The sequence below is a fragment of the Podarcis melisellensis genome (assembly GCF_964234715.1).
Source record: "Podarcis melisellensis genome assembly, chromosome: 4".
Taxonomy (NCBI): Eukaryota; Metazoa; Chordata; class Lepidosauria; order Squamata; family Lacertidae; genus Podarcis; species Podarcis melisellensis.
The window spans coordinates 82,135,190-82,153,625 of record NC_138531.1 but is presented as its reverse complement, the minus strand read 5'-3'; the positions used below and the strand labels follow the sequence as shown (position 1 = coordinate 82,153,625).

General features: G+C 42.2%; 1 protein-coding gene across 1 annotated transcript; it reads left to right on the top strand.

The window, feature by feature from the left end:
• The first annotated feature begins 852 nt into the window (after positions 1–852).
• On the top strand, positions 853–17,792 carry FDX1 (ferredoxin 1). The gene is made up of 4 exons (XM_081910197.1): positions 853–1,138; positions 11,806–11,930; positions 14,910–15,039; positions 16,474–17,792. Exons 1-4 carry the CDS (start codon positions 984–986, stop codon positions 16,592–16,594), a joined length of 531 nt encoding a protein of 176 aa, XP_081766323.1. The 5' UTR covers positions 853–983; the 3' UTR covers positions 16,595–17,792.
• Positions 17,793–18,436: the final 644 nt, after the last annotated feature.

Below are 18,436 nucleotides of genomic sequence, written 5' to 3'. Positions count from 1 at the left end.
ACCTCGGGTTACATACACTTCAGGTTACATACGCTTCAGGTTACACACTCTGCTAACCCAGAAATAGTGCTTCAGGTTAAGAACTTTGCTTCAGGATAAGAACAGAAATTGGGCTCTGGCAGCACGGTGGCAGCAGGAGGCCCCATTAGCTAAAGTGGTGCTTCAGGTTAAGAACAGTTTCAGGTTAAGAACAGACCTCCGGAACGAATTAAGTACTTAACCCAAGGTACCACTGTACAGTATTAAAAAAAACTCTCTTGCAATAATGTTGCTGCAAAATGAGACTAGTTGGCCTGGCAACTATATCATTTGAACAGCACTTGACCTGAAAGAATGGGTGACAAAATTTGCAAAAGGAAAAGGCAGGCAGAGTGAGATTTTGGTGTGCCCGAAATTGAGACTTAACATTTACACCCAATTTCTTATTGATAAGAAATACATTGCGAAACAAACAAACAAACAAAAAACAACCCATATAGCGGTGCTTGAGTTATAACACAGAACACAACTTTATAATATGGTGATGGGGGCAGCCAGAAGGCATAAAACGATGCAGAACGGCCTTCAAGTGTCAGGTTTCAACCTTGCAAGCAAACTGGCAAGGCTTAGTCAGTATTTTTTTCGCGCTCCCCTGACACAAGCAGCAGGACGGCCTCGGTGGAGGCGGAGAATTGGGAAAGAAAGAGCCGCCCTTCAAAACCAAACTCTGGGAAGAGTTGCCTTTTGCGCAACTTGGGAGCGCTCCGCCTACGCTAAGGAAAGCGCCCGCCTTGCGGGGCGTCGTTCTAAGCCAGCCGCCGGGCGGCGCATACTTAAACACTTACGAGAATAGCCGCAGCTGGTGCCGGTTGCGTAAGGGGGAGGGCCCGGCCTTCGGACTTTAGTCGTCCTGAGGGGAAAGTGAAAGGAAGCCGCAGCTCCAGGCTCTTCCGCTGCTGCCGAGACTGACGGAGAGTCCCTTCCTCGATTACCGCCGCTGCGTGATGGCTGCTACCAGGACCACCGCTCTCCTCCGGGCTGCGGCCTCCTCCGGCTGCCGGCTTCTCTCGGCCTCCCGCGGGGTCAGAGGCGGCTGGGCTGCCGCTGCCAGCCTGGGCCCGTCGCGGCTGTTCCACGCCTCGGCCCGGGCGCCGCTCAGGTAAGCGGGAAGCCTGTGCTTGGCCGCCTTTCGCGGCGCGTTTCCTCGCGGCCTCTCTTCTGCTGCTGCCTCTCCCGCTCTTTCCCCCCCTCACGGGGCTTCTGAGAGGGTCGCTCGGCTTCAGCCTCTCGGTTCAAGAGCGGAGGGGAGGCTGCCTCTCGTGAGGGGGGCCTGGGAGTGGGGACTCTCTCTCTCTCCCCCACACACAGAGCCCCCTCTCTCTGTCTCTATAGAACAGCCTTTCTGAACCTGTGGGTCTCCAGATGTTGTTGGACTACAACTCCCATCACCCCTAGCGAGCAAGGCCAGAGCTCAGGGATGATGGGAGTATAGACCACCATAAAACATCCATATCCCATATAACTGTTGACTATAATATCACTATACAGTCATACCTCATGTTATGTTTGCTTCAGGTTGCATCCCGCGGCGACCCGAAAGTAATGGAACGGGTTACTTCAGGGTTTTGCAGCATGCGCAGACACGCAAAATAAGGTCACATGCATGCACAGCAGTGGCGAATTGCGACCCACGCACGCGCAGATGCTGGTTGCGTTCTGTTCAGGTTGCAAACAGGCCTCCGGAACGGATCCCGTTTGCAACCAGAGGTACTACTGTATAAAGTTGGAAGGAACCCTGAGGATCATTTATTCTAGGCCAACACCCCGCAATGCAGAAATAGGCAGCTGTCCCCATTGAACCTGAAACCTTGGCGTTATCAGCTGAGCTTTTCCAAGCGCAAAGTCTTGCACACTCTCTGTCTCTCATGCTCTCTCGCCTCCCCCCCCCATTCTTAACACACACTCTGCTTCTCTCACACACTGTCAATTTAATAATACTAATTTTATTATTTGTACTCTGACCATTTGGCTGGGTTGCCCCAGCCACTCTTTAAAGGTAAAGATAAAGGGACCCCTGACCATTAGGTCCAGTCATGACCGACTCTGGGGTTGCAGCGCTCATCACGCTTTATTGGCCGAGGGAGCTGGCGTACAGCTTCCAGGTCATGTGGCCAGCATGACTAAGCCGCTTCTCGCGAGCCAGAGTAGTGCACGGAAACGCGGTTTACCTTCCCACCGGAGCGGTACCTATCTACTTGCACTTTGACGCGCTTTTGAACTGCTAGGTGGGCAGGAGCAGGGACCGAGCAACGGGATCTCACCCCGTCGCTGGGATTCAAACCACCGACCTTCTGATTAGCAAGTCCTAGGCTCTGTGGTTAACCCACAGCGCCACCCACGTCCCTTCTATCACAGGTACAAACACTCAAATCTGGATGACTGTTTGGACAGGGTACATAGTCAGTGAGATCAAATTACTGTGTATGGAATTTCTTCAATAAGCACACAGTTGTGATGTTTAAGGCAACTTTAGCAAATTATACAGGCTTATATAGAGTCGATCCCTTGCCTTATCTTTACACAAGCATAGAAATTAAGTCAATTCCTCAGAGGAATAGCATGCTTGCATTGTGAACTGGATGCCTGATTCAGCAAGAAGTTCAGGGTCCCTACTTCCTATCAAACCAGCTCAAGGCTGAACTTTTACTGCACAAAGATCCTTGACACATTCTTGATATACGTAAGCAATTATCCTACTTTCATGCACTCTCTTACAGTTTTTACATCTCTTCACATGTAGGCTATCTCTCAAAGATAGCCACACACTGCCCCTCAAGCCTAGGCTGGTACATACAGTGCTGTCTAGAGGACACATTTGGGAGAGGTAAATTCCTTCTTTAACCACCATTTGGTGATGCAAGATGGCATAATCTTCTACAAGAAAGCTGACTATAATCAACTATTTACAGTTGACTGAGACGCTTGTCTGAACTTAACATTCTATGCAGGACAAGGAAAGTTGCACACTGTACCTGGGATGGTGTGGGCTTAAGGTAAATAGTATGTCATAGTTGCTGCTTCTCCAGGCATGTTAAAATTGTTGCATGTCCTTTTGAAGGGTGGTCTTCACTCCTGCTTCGCTGCTTGCTTCCTTTCCAAACCATATTACAATTTTGCCACAGTGAGCAGGGTTACAGAAGAAGATGCTTTTGAAAGAGAGAATCCAGAGATGGTGAAAAGTGAGGCTAGAAAGAGATTCTCCAACATGATAGGCTTGTGAGCTATGACAGTGCCCCATCACATGCCCCTTGTCATGTTATGCTACTGTTTGCTCCTCAGGTCTTGTAGGTTAGAGACAAAAGTGCAAGAGATGCTGTTGTGTATGTACAGTACAATATGTGCTGTAGTGTGTACTAGAGTGGTATTTCCCCATAACATGGATTTGACTTGTGGCACCACAGTTTTGCTTTTATACATCTTTGAATTGCAGAAGTGGCTTAGTCATGCTGGCCACATGACTTGGAAGCTGTACACCGGTTCCCTCGGTCAATAAAGTGAGTTGAGCGCCGCAACCCCAGACTCATCCATGACTGGATGGTCAGGGGTCCCTTTACCTTTACAATCACATATTATGTGGGGGGCGGGGGGGTTGATTCCAAAGGTTCTGTGTATACGCAAAAAAAATATATACTCAGACCCTTGAAACCACCCCCGTTTGAGCATCTCTGGGCTTCCAGAGCCAAATGCTGTCACTGTATCTCATGGAGCTGTCCAAGTTCCTGCTTGATCTCATGGAAGCATCCCATGGAACCATATTTGTGGCTAGGAGTTCTTTTTGTCAGTTTTGACTGGTATGCTAGCTGTTGCAAAACAGAAACAGTCACCACTATGGTCCATGCATTGGTAACTGCAAGAAGAAGAAGAAGAAGAAGAAGAAGAAGAAGAAGAAGAAGAAGAAGAAGAAGAGGAAGAGGAAGAGGAAGAAGAAGAGGAGGAGGAGGAGGAGGAGGAGTTTGGATTTGATATCCCGCCTTTCACTCCCCTTCAGGAGTCTCAAAGCGGCTAACAATCTCCTTTCCCTTCCTCCCCCATAACAAACACTCTGAGACTTCAAAGAAGTGTGACTGGCCCAAGGTCACCCAGCAGCTGCATGTGGAGGAGCGGAGACGCGAACCCGGTTCCCTGGATTACGTGACTACCGCTCTTAACCACTACACCACACTGGCTCTGGATTACTGCAATACATTCTATGTGATGCTGCCCCTGGATTTGATCCAGTAGCTTTAGCTAGTGCAAAATGTTGCAACTAGACTGGCGGTGGGAACAAACTACAGTATCTTCAGCACATGACACTAGTGTTAAAAGACCTGCACTGGCTTCCCATCTGCTACTGGGCCAGGTTCAGATTTCTTGTGCTAATGTATAAAGCCCTGAGCAACATAGACCCAGGATACCTTAAGGATTACCTAATCCTATGTGTCCCAGGTGATTACTGAGATTATATATGGGAGCACAAAAGCACAACTCAGGTCAATGGGGACTTGTGCCTTCAGTGTAATGGATTTAACACTATGGACTCACTCCCATTAGAAGTCAGGCAGGCACTGTCCCTGCCAAGTATAGACATCAGGAGAAAATGATTTTATTTCGGGGGGCCTTTTTACTTTATGTGCTGATGTTTTATTCTTCAGTGTTTTCATTTATGTTTTAAATTTTGCATATTTTTTATTTTTGATAAGCTACTTTGAGACCCAGATGAGGTGAAAAGCAGGGTATACTTTTTAAAAATGAATAAATGTTCAGATAAACATAGGATATTCCTATAACAGTTGTCTACTTCTTTTAGGGGGTACGGAGGGGGGAAATGCATGAATTTCAAGTCTGCTCTGATCTTGCTGTAGATAGAATTCCACATACGAAGCAAAAAGACCTTGGAGTGTTTGTGTGTAGAAATTCATCATCTTTAAACGCTGTTGTTTTAAGCTTTGTAAAAATTGTGACGTTAACTAACCATAAAATTAGCACATACTTGACTGAATTTTGCAGATAAACAAGGTCACTCTTTCATTCTTGATTATGTCTCATGGCATGCATCCTTGTTCCTGAGAACAGCTTGTGACTGTCTTCTGGAGTGGGGAAAGGGAATGGGGATGTTTGACAAGAACTGAAAATGGCATCATAATATTGAATGTGGCATCATAATAAATCATGTCACACAATGCTGAATAATTTTATAAGGGATACCACCATGCTTGATTTAAAATAACTTTTGTCCTTTTAGTACAAAATAGAATTTTGTACCTGACCTATTTGGTGATAATAGGTCAGGTCAGAAATCTTAGGTAAAATTAAGAGGCCAGTCACTTGAACTCTAAAAGCAAAATTATCTTTATAATTTTACTGAGCTTACACCATCCTGGTTAGGATGTTTGGAGGAGTTCATTTCCTTATGTTTTTCTTTTGTCTTGTTTTACTAAAGTGTTTTTTTGCTAATGCAAACTTTGAGGTTCCCCCAAGGTTCTGGATGGTGCTCTTTCAGCAATAGAAGGATCAGCATTCCAAGAAAGGGTTTACTGCTTTATGGGATCAGTCCTTGAATTTGCTTGCCTTAGTCATCCCTCCCCATTCCTTTTCTCTCTCATATTGTGTCTTAGATATTATTTCCTTGCACACAGGTGCTTTGATTCTCCCTCTATGTGAGACAGCAAACAAGCATACAAACATTTAAATCTTTGGAGTGTGGAAAGATGTTCAGTTTGATGCACAACCTTGTATCACTTCTAAGAATTCACATGAGGGGAAACTACAGTATATACATTTTTGGAGTGAGGAAAAAGCATTAGTCTAGGGATAAACAATATTAAAGACCATACAGGAGAGAAACCATATGCATGCTTGGATTGTGGCAACGAGCTTCTATGATAAATCAGTCCTTAAAGAAATCGGAGAACTCTCTCAACAGGTAAACCCTAAATGATTGGAACATGGAAAGCTCAATTTCCCCCAAAGGAAGAAAGTTCTATACCTACTGAAAAACGCAAGCTTTTCTGTGAAATCCTGATCCACATTGAATAATCCATAGAGAAAAGAATCCTGTGAATTACAGAAATACCGGTACTTGAACTGTGAGGAAAAGCTTCAGGCAGTGCACAAAACGAAATCTCCCTGTTAAGCAACTTACAATGATCAGAGCTGAGCTCTTTCTGACCTATCACCTATTCCTAGCCAGCAGAAAACATACACATAGCAAAAACTGCGAATTTTCATACTGTGACAAAAGAAAAGTGTGGTTGCTTGTGACAAATAAGACTCCTTCCAGCAGCCAAGCAAGTCCCCATAACAAAGGAGTATATCTCTTGCTTACAGCTACTCCTACAGAGGCTGAAAGCATTGCAAGCAAGTGATCTGATAGAAACTGTTTCTTATAAGTGTTTGAACTAGTTCTGAAGACCTTATCTGCATGCCACCTGGGAAGGAGGTCTGGAGGGTGGTGACAAGCGAGCAGACCTTTTATGTAATAGCTCACCATCCATCAAATGCTCTCCTTAGGGAGGGCTACATGGCACCAACATCATCTCATTTTAATATTTTTCTGTGGTATCTTTATTCTGTTATATTGCTAGGCATTCTTCTCACTTTTCTAACTGGGAAGAAGCTCTAGGTCAATGTTAGAAACTGAGATATGAAAGCTAGTAGCTAAATGGCAGCTTAAACCTAGGCTATGAGCGCTGCAACAGAATGTCTAGGTGCCCTTTTTAATAACAATACAAAGCTGAAAATGAATTAACTGCAGCTAAAATCTTATATAAGGAACATGGGTGGCAAGCCTAGGACTTGCTGATCAGAAGGTCGGCAGTTTGAATCCCCGTGATGGGGTGAGCTCCTGTTGCTCTGTCCCTGCTCCTGCCAACCTAGCAATTCAAAAGCATGTCAAAGTGCAAGTAGATAAATAGGTACCGCCAGTACCCAGTGCTGCTCTGGTTCTCCAGAAGTGGCTTAGTCATGCTGGCCACATGACCCAGAAGCTGTACGCCGGCTCCCTCGGCCAGTAAAGCGAGATGAGCGCCGCAACCCCAGAGTCATCCATGACTGGACCTAATGGTCAGGGGTACCTTTACCTTTACCTTTAAAATCTTATATTCATTTTTCACATGGTCTAGTCCTCATTTGAAGACTGCAAAGCCATACTTCCCTGCCCACCCCCTAATCTTCTTATTAGGGTCCCTTCTCCAGTCCTCAGGAAATGGCTAGAAGTGGGGAGGCAGAAAAAGGTCCTTTCGTTCCAGCAGCAGCAGTTTTAATCTGAAATCTTAGACACAGTACTTCTCCCAGAGCTCAGAAACTGCTTGTATTAATGAAATTCCCTGTCACAAAATGCGCCTAGAACTATGGGAGTTTCGAACGCTGCTGTGCTCTGTTTGGTATTGGTTTGCTTCTGTAAGATTTCTTTTCCTTTTCCACTCTGTTTTAAAAGCAAGTTGTGATATTATGATGGCACTGCTTTGATTGCATTTTATTGTTTGATTATAATGTTTGTTATATTTTTAATCTCTAAAACCAGCTAGAGAACTTTGGTTATAATGCAGTTTATCAACCGTATACCAAAGATAAAAAGCTACAAAGCAGAGTTTCAGTTACATCCATGGTTAACTACTGTTAATTTAATGGCTTCCAATCAAACAAAAGTTCTGAAAACCAACTTTTAAACCACTTTTATATTTATTTTTGTTTGGAAGCTCTTAACATAGCTTCTTTGTTTGGACATAGCTAGGAGGCAGTGGGTATCTTTGAAGGTGACCCGGAAACTACAACTAATCCAGAATGCGGCAGCTAGACTGGTGACTGGGAGTGGCCGCTGAGACCACATAACACTGGTCTTGAAAGACCTACATTGGCTCCCAGTACACTTCCAAGCACTGTTCAAAGTGTTGGTGCTGACCTTTAAAGCCCTAAACAACCTTGGTCCAGTATACGGTACCTGAAGGAGCGTCTCCACCCTCATTGTTCTGCCCGGACACTGAGGTCCAGTGCCGAGGGCCATCTGGCGGTTCCCTCACTGCGAGAATCCAAGTTACAGGGAACCAGGCAGAGGGCCTTCTCGGTAGTGGCACCGGCCCTGTGGAACACCCTCCCACCAGATGTCAAAGAGAAAAACAACTACCAGACTTTTAGAAGACATCTGAAGGCAGCCCTGTTTAGGGAAGCTTTTAATGTTTAACAGACTATTGTATTTTAATATTTTGTTGGAAGCCGCCCAGAGTGGCTGGGGAAACCCAGCCAGTTGGGCGGGGAATGTATATAAGAATATATAAGTATATAAGAATATATGTATATAAGAATATATAAGATAATATAATTAATATAATATAATATAATAATAATTATTAGCTTTCTTGCTAATTTTGCTGCTCACGTACAGTGACAGTATGCAGGTAGCTGGAGCTCATCTATACCTTGGCTTTTTAAGCAGAGAACATTCTCCACTTTATTTTTTTTTTTTTTATAAATATTTTATTAGGTTTTTAATAAACAAATTTCCACTTTCAAATACATACTTCCGTAAATCCAATGGACTTCCCCCATCTCCCGAGCACTGCATTCCCTGTGTAACCAAAACCTCAGCAATTTGTTGACTTGTTTTATACATAACAATATATCTTCCATTTTATCGTGTTATCTGTTGTAAACATTTTGATACAATTGCATTAATTTTTAATTTCCACACAATAAAAATATTTCGTTACCTCACTTCTGTCTTATAGTGTCTTATTTATCAATTCAGAAATTTGCCGATACTGAAGGTATACCTTCCTAGAAAGGAGCATTTTTTAACATTCATACAACTTATAATGCTTTTTCAAATAGTCCTTAAAATTTTTCCAAACTTCCTCCGTTTCTTCTTCTCCCGAGTCTCGAATTCTGCCAGTCATTTCAGCCAACTCCATATAGTCCATCAGCTGCGTCTGCCATTCTTCCAATGTGGGTAGATTTTGTGTCTTCCAGTGCTTTGCCAACAGAATCCTCGCTGCTGTAGTAGCGTACATAAAGAAAGTTCTATCTTTCTTGACCATCCTCTGGTCTACCATGCCCAGAAGGAAGGCCTCCGGTTTCTTAGGTAAGGTAAATCTCAGCACCTTTTTTAGTTCATTATGTATCATTTCCCAGAAGGCCTTCACTTTCGGGCAGGTCCACCAGAGGTGCAAAAATGTCCCTTCCTCTTCCTTACATTTCCAACATTTATTATCGGACAGGTGATATATCTTTGCAAGCTTGACTGGGGTCATGTACCACCGGTATATCATTTTCATAATGTTTTCCTTCAAGGCAGTACATGCCGTGAATTTCATTCCGGTGTTCCATAACCTTTCCCAGTCTTCAAACATAATGTTATGCCCCAAGTCCTGTGCCCACTTTATCATAGAGGATTTGACAATCTCATCCTGTGTGTTCCATTTAAGCAGCAAGTTATACATTCTCGAAATTAGCTTGGATTTTGGCTCAAGCAACTCTGTTTCTAGTTTCGATTTTTCCTCCTGAAAACCCACTTTTTTGTCTGCTTTAAAAACTTCCTGGATTTGAGCATAATGCAACCAATCTCGCACCTTGTTTTTTAACTTTTCCATACTCTGTAACCTCCATTTATCTCCAATTTTTTCAATTATTTCCCAATATTTAGGCCAGTGGGCCTCCATATTGAGTCTTTTACGTGCTTTGGCCTCCATCGGTGAGAGCCACCTCGGAGTTTTACTCTCCAATAAGTCTTTGTATTTTGACCAGACCATGAAAATTGCCCTTCTGACAATATGGTTTTTGAACAATTTATGAACTTTAACCTTGTCATACCACAAATATGCATGCCACCCAAAAGCATTATCAAATCCCTCCAGGTCAAGGACGTCGGTGTTCTCCAATAGGATCCAATCCTTCAACCAGCAGAGGGCTGCAGCTTCATAATATAACCTCAAGTCCGGCAGGGCAAACCCCCCTCTTTCTTTCGCATCTGTTAGTATTTTAAACTTTATTCGGGGCTTTTTGCCCTGCCAGACAAATTTAGATAAATCCCTCTGCCATTTTCCAAAACATTCCACCTTATCCACGATCTGGAGGGACTGAAACAAAAATAGCATTTTCGGCAATACATTCATCTTTATAGCAGCTATTCTGCCCAACAAGGAAAGTTTTAATCTTGACCATGTTTCCAGATCTCTTTTTATCTCTGACCAACATTTCTCATAGTTGTCCTTAAATAAATTCAAATTTTTGGAGGTCAAGTGCACCCCTAGGTACTTTACTTTTTTAACCACATTTAGTTCTGTTTCTTTTCTGAACTCCTCTATTTCAGTAGTTGTCAAATTTTTTGCTAAAACTTTAGTTTTTTGTTTATTCAGCTTGAATCCCGCCACCCGACCAAAATCAGAAATTAATTCTAACGCTCTTTTAGTACTAGAGGCTGGCTCCTGTAATGTTAATACCAAGTCGTCTGCGAAAGCTTTCAGTTTATATTGTTTCTCTCCGACCACAATTCCCTGTGTCAACCGGTCATTTCTAATCATGTTCAGTAGCACCTCCAGGACTGAAATAAACAACAGAGGAGATAGAGGGCACCCCTGTCGTGTCCCTTTTTCAATTTTAAACTCCTCTGTCACCACGTTGTTTACTATCAATTTAGCCTTTTGTTCTGAATAAATTGCTTCTATTCCATTTTCAAACCCCCGCCCTACTCCCATCCTTTCCAAATTTTTCTTCATAAACAGCCAAGAAATGTTGTCAAAGGCCTTCTCCGCATCAATAAAAATCAACACCGCTCTTGTGTTTGAATTAATCTGTAAAAACTCCAAAATGTCAATGATGTTTCTTGTGTTGTCAAATAAATGCCTACCAGGGAGAAAGCCTGCTTGGTCCTTAAGAATCACTTCATTTAAAACTTTCTTAAACCTACTTGCCAAAATGTCTGCAAAAATTTTATAATCCACATTTAGGAGTGAGATAGGACGGTAGTTTTTAAGTTGAGTTTTTTCAGAGAACATTCTCCACTTTAAGGGGATCACAATAAGAAGTTGCATTCAGTAATTCTGATAGCAATGACTACTAAAGAAACTGAGCAATTACAATAAAAGTCTCAACTAGAGAGAACTAAAAATGTTTTAGGATATGTTTAAGTACACTAAATATATTTATAACTACATTAAAGGATCCATATTTATCAAAAGTGTTCTAATCTTCAACCAATTTTCTCCTCAAAGTGGTCCACAAATATTCCCAGTTTGTTGTTGGGTTGCTTAACTAATATCCTTAGGCATCTTGTGGAAACTGGTGTGGCTGCATTTACAAATAAGATGAGAGTTAAGAAGGGCATGTATAGAAGTGGAAGAAAGAGGAAAACACAAGGGAGGAGTATACATGAGTAGGCAACAGTTGCAAGGTGAGGGTCAGACTGGCTAAAGCTCAACATCAGCTCATGCTTGCAAGAGGGGTTAAAAATAATTTTAAAAGGTTTTTTTGGCTACGTCCGAAGTAAGAGGAAGAACAAGAATGTGCTAGGTCCTCTGCATTGAAAAGACGTAGAAACGCTATTGGGTGACAGAGAGAAGGCAGAACTACTCAACACCTGCTTTGCCTCTGTCTTCACACAAAAGGAAAGTGATTCTCAACCTGGTGATTAGAGAATAAATGATGTAAGGAGGGAGCTGCAGCCAATGGCTTCTAGTTACAAGAAAGGAGATTCCGACTAAACATCAGGAAAAACTTTCTGATATCAAGAGTTGTTTGGCAGAGGAACAATTTCTTTAGGCTGCTAAAGATCGTTGTTTCTTTATTATTTTTCAGCTCAGAAGATAAAGTTACTGTGCACTTTATAAATCGTGATGGTGACAAGCTAACAGCCCAAGGGAAGGTTGGAGACTCTCTTCTAGATGTTGTGATTGATAACAACCTAGATATAGATGGATTTGGTAAGTACTTCCCTGTAACTAGAGAATACGAGTTCATAGGGGAAGGAAATATTGTTTTACTTTGTTTGACTAGTTGGATCTAGTCTTGGACGCTTTCCTCTAGGTCCTACTGATTTGAATGGGAGAGATGAGTTTTAACTAGAGAGCTCCAAAGCCAGTGAATTTTAACCAAAATAGGGCATTCTGAAACAGGCATGAGTTTCATTTGACACTGGTCTCTGAGTACCGTATTTTTCGCACCATAGGACGCAGTTTTTCCGTCTTAAAAACCAAGGGGAAAAGTCTGTTCGTCCTATGGAGTGATTACAGGGGGGGAGGCAAGCAGGAAAAGCCCCCAAGAGCCATACACAAGCTTCGCGCGGCTCTTGCGGGCTTTTCCCCAGGAGGGAGAAGGGACTGATGTGGCCAGTCAATCCCTTCTCCCTCCTCTAGGAAAGCCTTGCGCAATCTCTCTAGTCGTGGGAGGCTGCGCAAGGCTAAAGAGGAGACCTGGGCAGCGAGTGCGATCCATCCTGCTTGTTGCCTGGGCTTCCTCTTTAGCCTTGCGCGCCTCTCCAGCCGCGGGAGGTTGCACAAGGCTAAAGAAGCCAACTTCTTAAAAATCTCTCTATCTCTACCTCTTTTTCTTTTTTCGTCCTTTCTCCACCCCCTTATTTTCCTCTGGATCAGTGTTTTTATCTAGATTAATGTTTTAGTTTGGAGGAGGGGGAATATTATAAAAAAGGAAACTTTGCAGCTTTTATTTTAGTATACAATAAAAGCAGATTAAACAAAACACAAGAGAAGGAACTAGCATAGAAGAAGAAGAGAAAAGGGAAAGAGGGAGGATACAAAGCCATTTACCAGAGGTAGATCTTAACCCTTGCCTCACCTGGGAGCTTCTCTGGGCAGGAATTCCCTCGGCTTAAGTGGGGTGAGGGAAGAGTGGCAGGTAGGGGGGTACCTACCTAGACAGTGAAGCCACATGTCTCTCCAGTGAAAATTGGGAGTGGGCATTGTGTGAAGTGGCTGTGGATCTCCTGCCGCAGAAGTGTAGGACTGTATAGAGTTGGGAGGGCCATCCGAGGGTCATCTAGCCCAGCCCCCTCACAATGTAGGAATCACAGCTAAAGAACGCCAGGCAGGTGGTCCCCCAACCGCTGCTTAAAAGCCTCTAGTGGTGGAGACCCCCAACAACTTCTGAGGTCACAGAATTGTAGGGTTGGAAGGGAACCCCAGGAGTCATCTAGTCCAGCCCCGGTGGACAGCGGGCACGATCCATCCCGTTGCGCAAGGCTAAAGATGCTGCTCAAGGCTAAAGAGGAAGCGTGCAGCCTTTCCATTTCTCTTTGGGGCTGGGGGGGGGATAATATTTTTTTCCTTGATTTCCCCCTCTAAAAACTAGGTGCGTCCTGTGGTCCGGTGCGTCCAATAGAGCGAAAAATACGGTAAATGGTAGCTTTCCGTGAAGAAATTGTCTTTTCCCAAAAATTTTGTTGGTTTAATTTTATTCTGCAGTACAGTGCATTTTGCAAGAGATTTCCAAATTTAATGGGTTGCCTCATGACTATAAGGTAACTGTATTTTATTATTCAGGATATGTTTCCAATTTCTCTGGTTGAAATCATGCAAGTTAAATGTGCGTAAGATGCGCCCATACTATACTGTTTGACATGCCAATATATGAAATTTTCAGTTATCTAACTAACAAGGGAAAACAAGAAAAACAACCAATACCTAGAAAGTTAGGAAAAAGTTAGTTTTCCTGTTGGAATGTGTCTTTAATTTTGTCACTAGGGGGCATTGCAGATTTAGATAGCTTACTGCTCCTGAAAGACTAAAACATATTTGCCTGCTTCATGCAGATCTTCCCTCCCTTAGCATAATGCTCTGTTGCTCTTAAGATGGTGTTTACAACTACATTTTTATATTTAATGATTTTGGCTTTATTTCTGTTGCCGATTATTACCTGATGCATATTTCACAGAAACTATCCCAATATTTGGTTATTAATACTTGTTGCAGTTCATGTTTTCTAAAATATCTTTAACAAGGAGAAAGAAAGCCAGGATTTTGCAACCCCTCTGTGGTTGATGAATTATTTTTATGTTAGAAGTTTAAGGAACACCTTACGTTCATTTTAAACAAAATCATTCCTTCTAATTGCAAACTCAGCTGGTAATATAATTGTAGCCAAAACAGGACCACTATGAAACACCCCACACAAACACCCACCCACAATGAGAACAGAGTGGTTAGTGGCTAACAGAATGCAAATTGTCTTGGGTGGGACAAGAGGAGGAGGAGGAGGAGGAGGAGGAGGAGGAGGAGGAGGAGGAGAAGAAGAAGAAGAAGAAGAAGAAGAAGAAGAAGAAGAAGAAGAAGGGGAGAAGAGTTTGGATTTGATATCCCGCTTTATCACTACCTGAAGGAGTCTCAAAGCGGCTAACATTCTCCTTTCCCTTCCTCCCCGACAACAAACACTCTGTGAGGTGAGTGGGGCTGAGAGACTTCACAGAAGTGTGACTGGCCCAAGGTCACCCAGCAGCTGCATGTGGAGGAGCGGAGACGCGAACCCGGTTGCCCAGATTACGAGTCTTTCGCTCTTAACCACTACACCACACTGGCTCTCCAGTGGGAGGGAGGCACTCCAAGCTGTAACATTTTGCATTCGGTCCCACTTGTCAAGTTTAAGATACATATTACCCTCCACTTGAATAGTAAATATATACCCAGTTTCTTTAAGATATGATGATATGATAGCAAAGGGCAGGGGGAAATACAGCAGCGAAGACTGCAAAGGAAATAGGCCTGCTTTACATTCTGTCTTTACTTCTGAAAGATTTGCAAAGTTGGCCAAAGGTTCTCCAATTCCTTTCATCTTAGCTTCAGTATTATCTTATGCACAGTTTGTTAAGTCATCTTACCGACAGTAGAATTTAATGCAGAAGTCTTAAATGTCTGCCTATTAGTCTGCCTAATTGTTACGTTTGTCTTTAGGTGCATGTGAAGGAACACTTGCCTGCTCCACTTGCCACTTAATCTTTGAAGACAATATATTTAAAAACCTAGATGCAATCACTGATGAGGAAATGGATATGCTGGACCTTGCCTATGGATTGACAGACAGGTAACGTGAAACCAGCTTAAAATCTACCAAATGATCTTATAGTATCACTCCAGAACTGACATACCTAGTAGGTCATACTAAGTATATGAACCCTGCAAACAGTGGCTTATCATAACTTCGATTTATTGGAAACAAGACAATTTCAAACTATGGATTATGAAGCTGACTTGTTTCAACAAACCTTAGTTGATACTAACCACATTTTAGGACTAAACAGTAGTTAACTAAAAATGGAAGCAAAAGTTTCTGATGTACTCACTGCCTTGCCAGGGAAGGAAAGAAATGCATGGCTAGAAAGCTTCCTATGACACATTCCCTTTGTGATGGTTAATCATGATACCCAAAAGTAAAAGCAGCCATGCATCCTCTGGGTTACTCTTTACTTTATCAATCTATGATGCAGGCTCCTACCTGTAAGATTGGCTCTGGCTCTAAAGCTTCTTTGACTTCTTCTAAAATTTGGAATCAACTGTTCAAAACAACGAAAGAGCCAAAAGCAAATCCATACTCTTGAGTTTCTTTATATTTTTGAATGCAGGTTTTCACTATCAGCCAAAAACATTTCCCTTGTCAGTTTCTCTTAGTGTGACTTGACAAGCAGACATTTTTGGCAGATAGTCTTCTCCTGTGGTGTTCCATGCCTATTAATTTGGTCAGTCAACCAACCAACCAACCAACCCAGAAGCTCAGTCTTAGAATAACAGTTTGGGAATGGAAATGTTCCCTCAGCCTTAGGTGTACAGTGGTACCTCGGGTTAAGTATTTAATTTGTTCCAGAAGTCCATACTTAATCTGAAACTGTTCTTAACCTGAATAACCACTTTAGCTAATGGGGCCTTCTGCTGCCGCCGCGCCGCCAGAGCATGATTTCTGTTCTCATCCTGAAGCAAAGTTCGTAACCTGAAGCATATGTAACCTGAAGTGTATGTAACCTGAGGTACCACTGTAAAACGTTAGTAATGGTGGCCTACCTTACAGGGTTGTTAGAAGATAATAATAATAATAATAATAATAATAATAATAATAATAATAATAATAATAATAATAATAATAAAAATAATAATTTATTATTTGTACCCCGCCCATCTGGCTGGGTTTCCCCAGCCATTCTGGGCGGCTTCCAACAGAAATGAAAAATACACTACAACAAGAATTACAACAAGCTAATTTATGTGAATTTAAGCCTTTTCTTCCTTGATTTCTGCCCTTGTACATATCATATTTAATGGGCTGTATCCAGTGCTAATCCTACTTGGAGGAGACCTATTGAAAACAATAGACATAACTAATTTGGGTCCATCAATTTCAACAGGAGTACTCAGAGTAAAACTTTGTTGGATACAACCCATTGAATTTACCTCCTCCCCTCCCCTAAATATTGCCACATTCATGCATTTATACAAGTTTATGTAAATGCTCTTTTCTCCTCTGTAGATCTCGACTGGGTTGTCAGATCTGCCTGAAGAAGTCTATGAACAATATGACTGTTCGAGTGCCTGATGCTGTGGCTGATGCCCGCCAGTCCATGGATATGAGCAATAACTCTTTAAAATAAGGCCTTCAGGGTATTTTTGGGGACATAAAATATTTTTATAACTTATTTCTAAATGTTTTAATGGAATGAGAGAATACACACAAATATGCATTTTTTATTATAAAGATTAGATTGTAAAGATTAACTTTATCTGTTAGCCTTAGAGTTTTTGAATCTAAAATTAGAGACCGCTTAGAAAGACTATGTTAGACACACAGGCTACAGTCCAATACTCACCAATCTAGGAGCAAGTTCCATTTAATTCAGTGTGACCTCTACACTGTGTAACTTCTACACAAAAATGCAGAGGATTTCACCAACTGTGCTGTTTTGTTCCTAGAGGAATGCTTCCTTTTTATTAGCATTTACTGCTAATAATTCTCCCCTCTTTGTGGGGGAGAATTCCATAAATGGGTGTTGCTAATGAGAAGTTCCTCATCCCCAGTTGTCTTCTGACTGCGGGATTATCCAAATGAGGGCTTTGGCATACGGGCCTTCCGGATTTCTGGCCCCGTAACCTGTTTATGATTTCTTCTAGAATAGCATATTACATGAAATAACACCTTATGAGAACACATTTACCGAGGTAATTTCCAGTATGCACCAGGGCATAAAAGAACAAATCAAGAAATGAAATAAGCCAAGGGAGATGATAATAATTACTGTCTTCCTCCACTGGTCCATGAGGACTGTACAGTTGCATAATGAAAAAGAACCACATTTATCCTGCTCTGCCTCTTTTGTCTCCTTTAAGGCATCTTGTACTCCAGTGGCACAGAATAAATGCATAAACAATACGACTTAAAATGCTCTAGAGTTGGTGTTTTTGTTGCAGAGAAGATTTTCATGCACACGTTGGTTTTTCCAACATGAGCCACAATGATTTACACAGAAACATTATACTCTGCATACTGTAGGATGAAATCTTTTATCCTAAAGCAACTTGCCACAATATCAAATGAATGTGATTGTGAAGTGGCAAACACAGTAAGCTTTAGATTAGTAAAGAGCATTTCTGTGGTGGCATTTCAATGCAAAGTTTACCTGTGCTTCCTTTGAAAAGAAAATGTTTCTTGAATTAATCCTAGGTAGCTAGGCAGAAAGAGACCAATGTTTCTTTCCAGTCCTGTAATTATCCTGTAAATGTTGGTGATGGACTACTCGGAGATGTATGTATTTCTCAGTTTTAATAATCTGAAAATAAATTCTTTTTCTATTATTGCTTTTGTAATTAGGAAGTCTCTTTCATTTTTAGGTTTAGTTAGCAAATGTGTTAAGCAGTGAAAGCGGAGCCAAATTTATTGGAGAATAACAGTGCAGTCCTATACATCTCTACTGAGAAGTAAGTCCCATTGAAGTAAGTTCCAATTGGAAATTCACAGTTGCACATAATTTTGGCCTGAAATTCCAATTTCAAAATTCATTTGATCCTCAGAGCCTGAAGCATATTAATATACACTTGCATTATTTGTTACCTAAATCCTACACACTTCTGGTGTATTTTGCCTGTGATAACATAGTCTCGTTTAATGTTGTCTGGGCGTAGGAGTTGATATGCCCACATCTAAAGCTATGTAAACCTAATGGAGGGACAACTCCATCCCTTACTTATGGCAAACTCTTGACCATGTGGGTTCTGTCCTAAGAGAAATTTAAGCATGTCTAAAATAGTATGTGCACTGTTACTGTATTAAAGGTAAAGGGACGCCTGACCATTAGGTCTAGTCGTGGCCCACTGGGGTTGCAGCGCTCATCTTGCTTTATTGACTGAGGGAGCCGGCGTACAGCTTCCAGGCCATGTGGCCAGCATGACTAAGCTGCTTCTGGCAAACCAGAGCAGCACACGGAAACGCTGTTTACCTT

Coding starts and splice junctions, on each gene's coding strand:
- FDX1 (XM_081910197.1), top strand. CDS start 984: ATGGCTGCTACCAGGACCACCGCTCTCCTCCGGGCTGCGGCCTCCTCC. Junction 1,139..11,805: donor TCGGCCCGGGCGCCGCTCAG/GTAAGCGGGAAG, acceptor ATTATTTTTCAG/CTCAGAAGATAAAGTTACTG. Junction 11,931..14,909: donor CCTAGATATAGATGGATTTG/GTAAGTACTTCC, acceptor GTTTGTCTTTAG/GTGCATGTGAAGGAACACTT.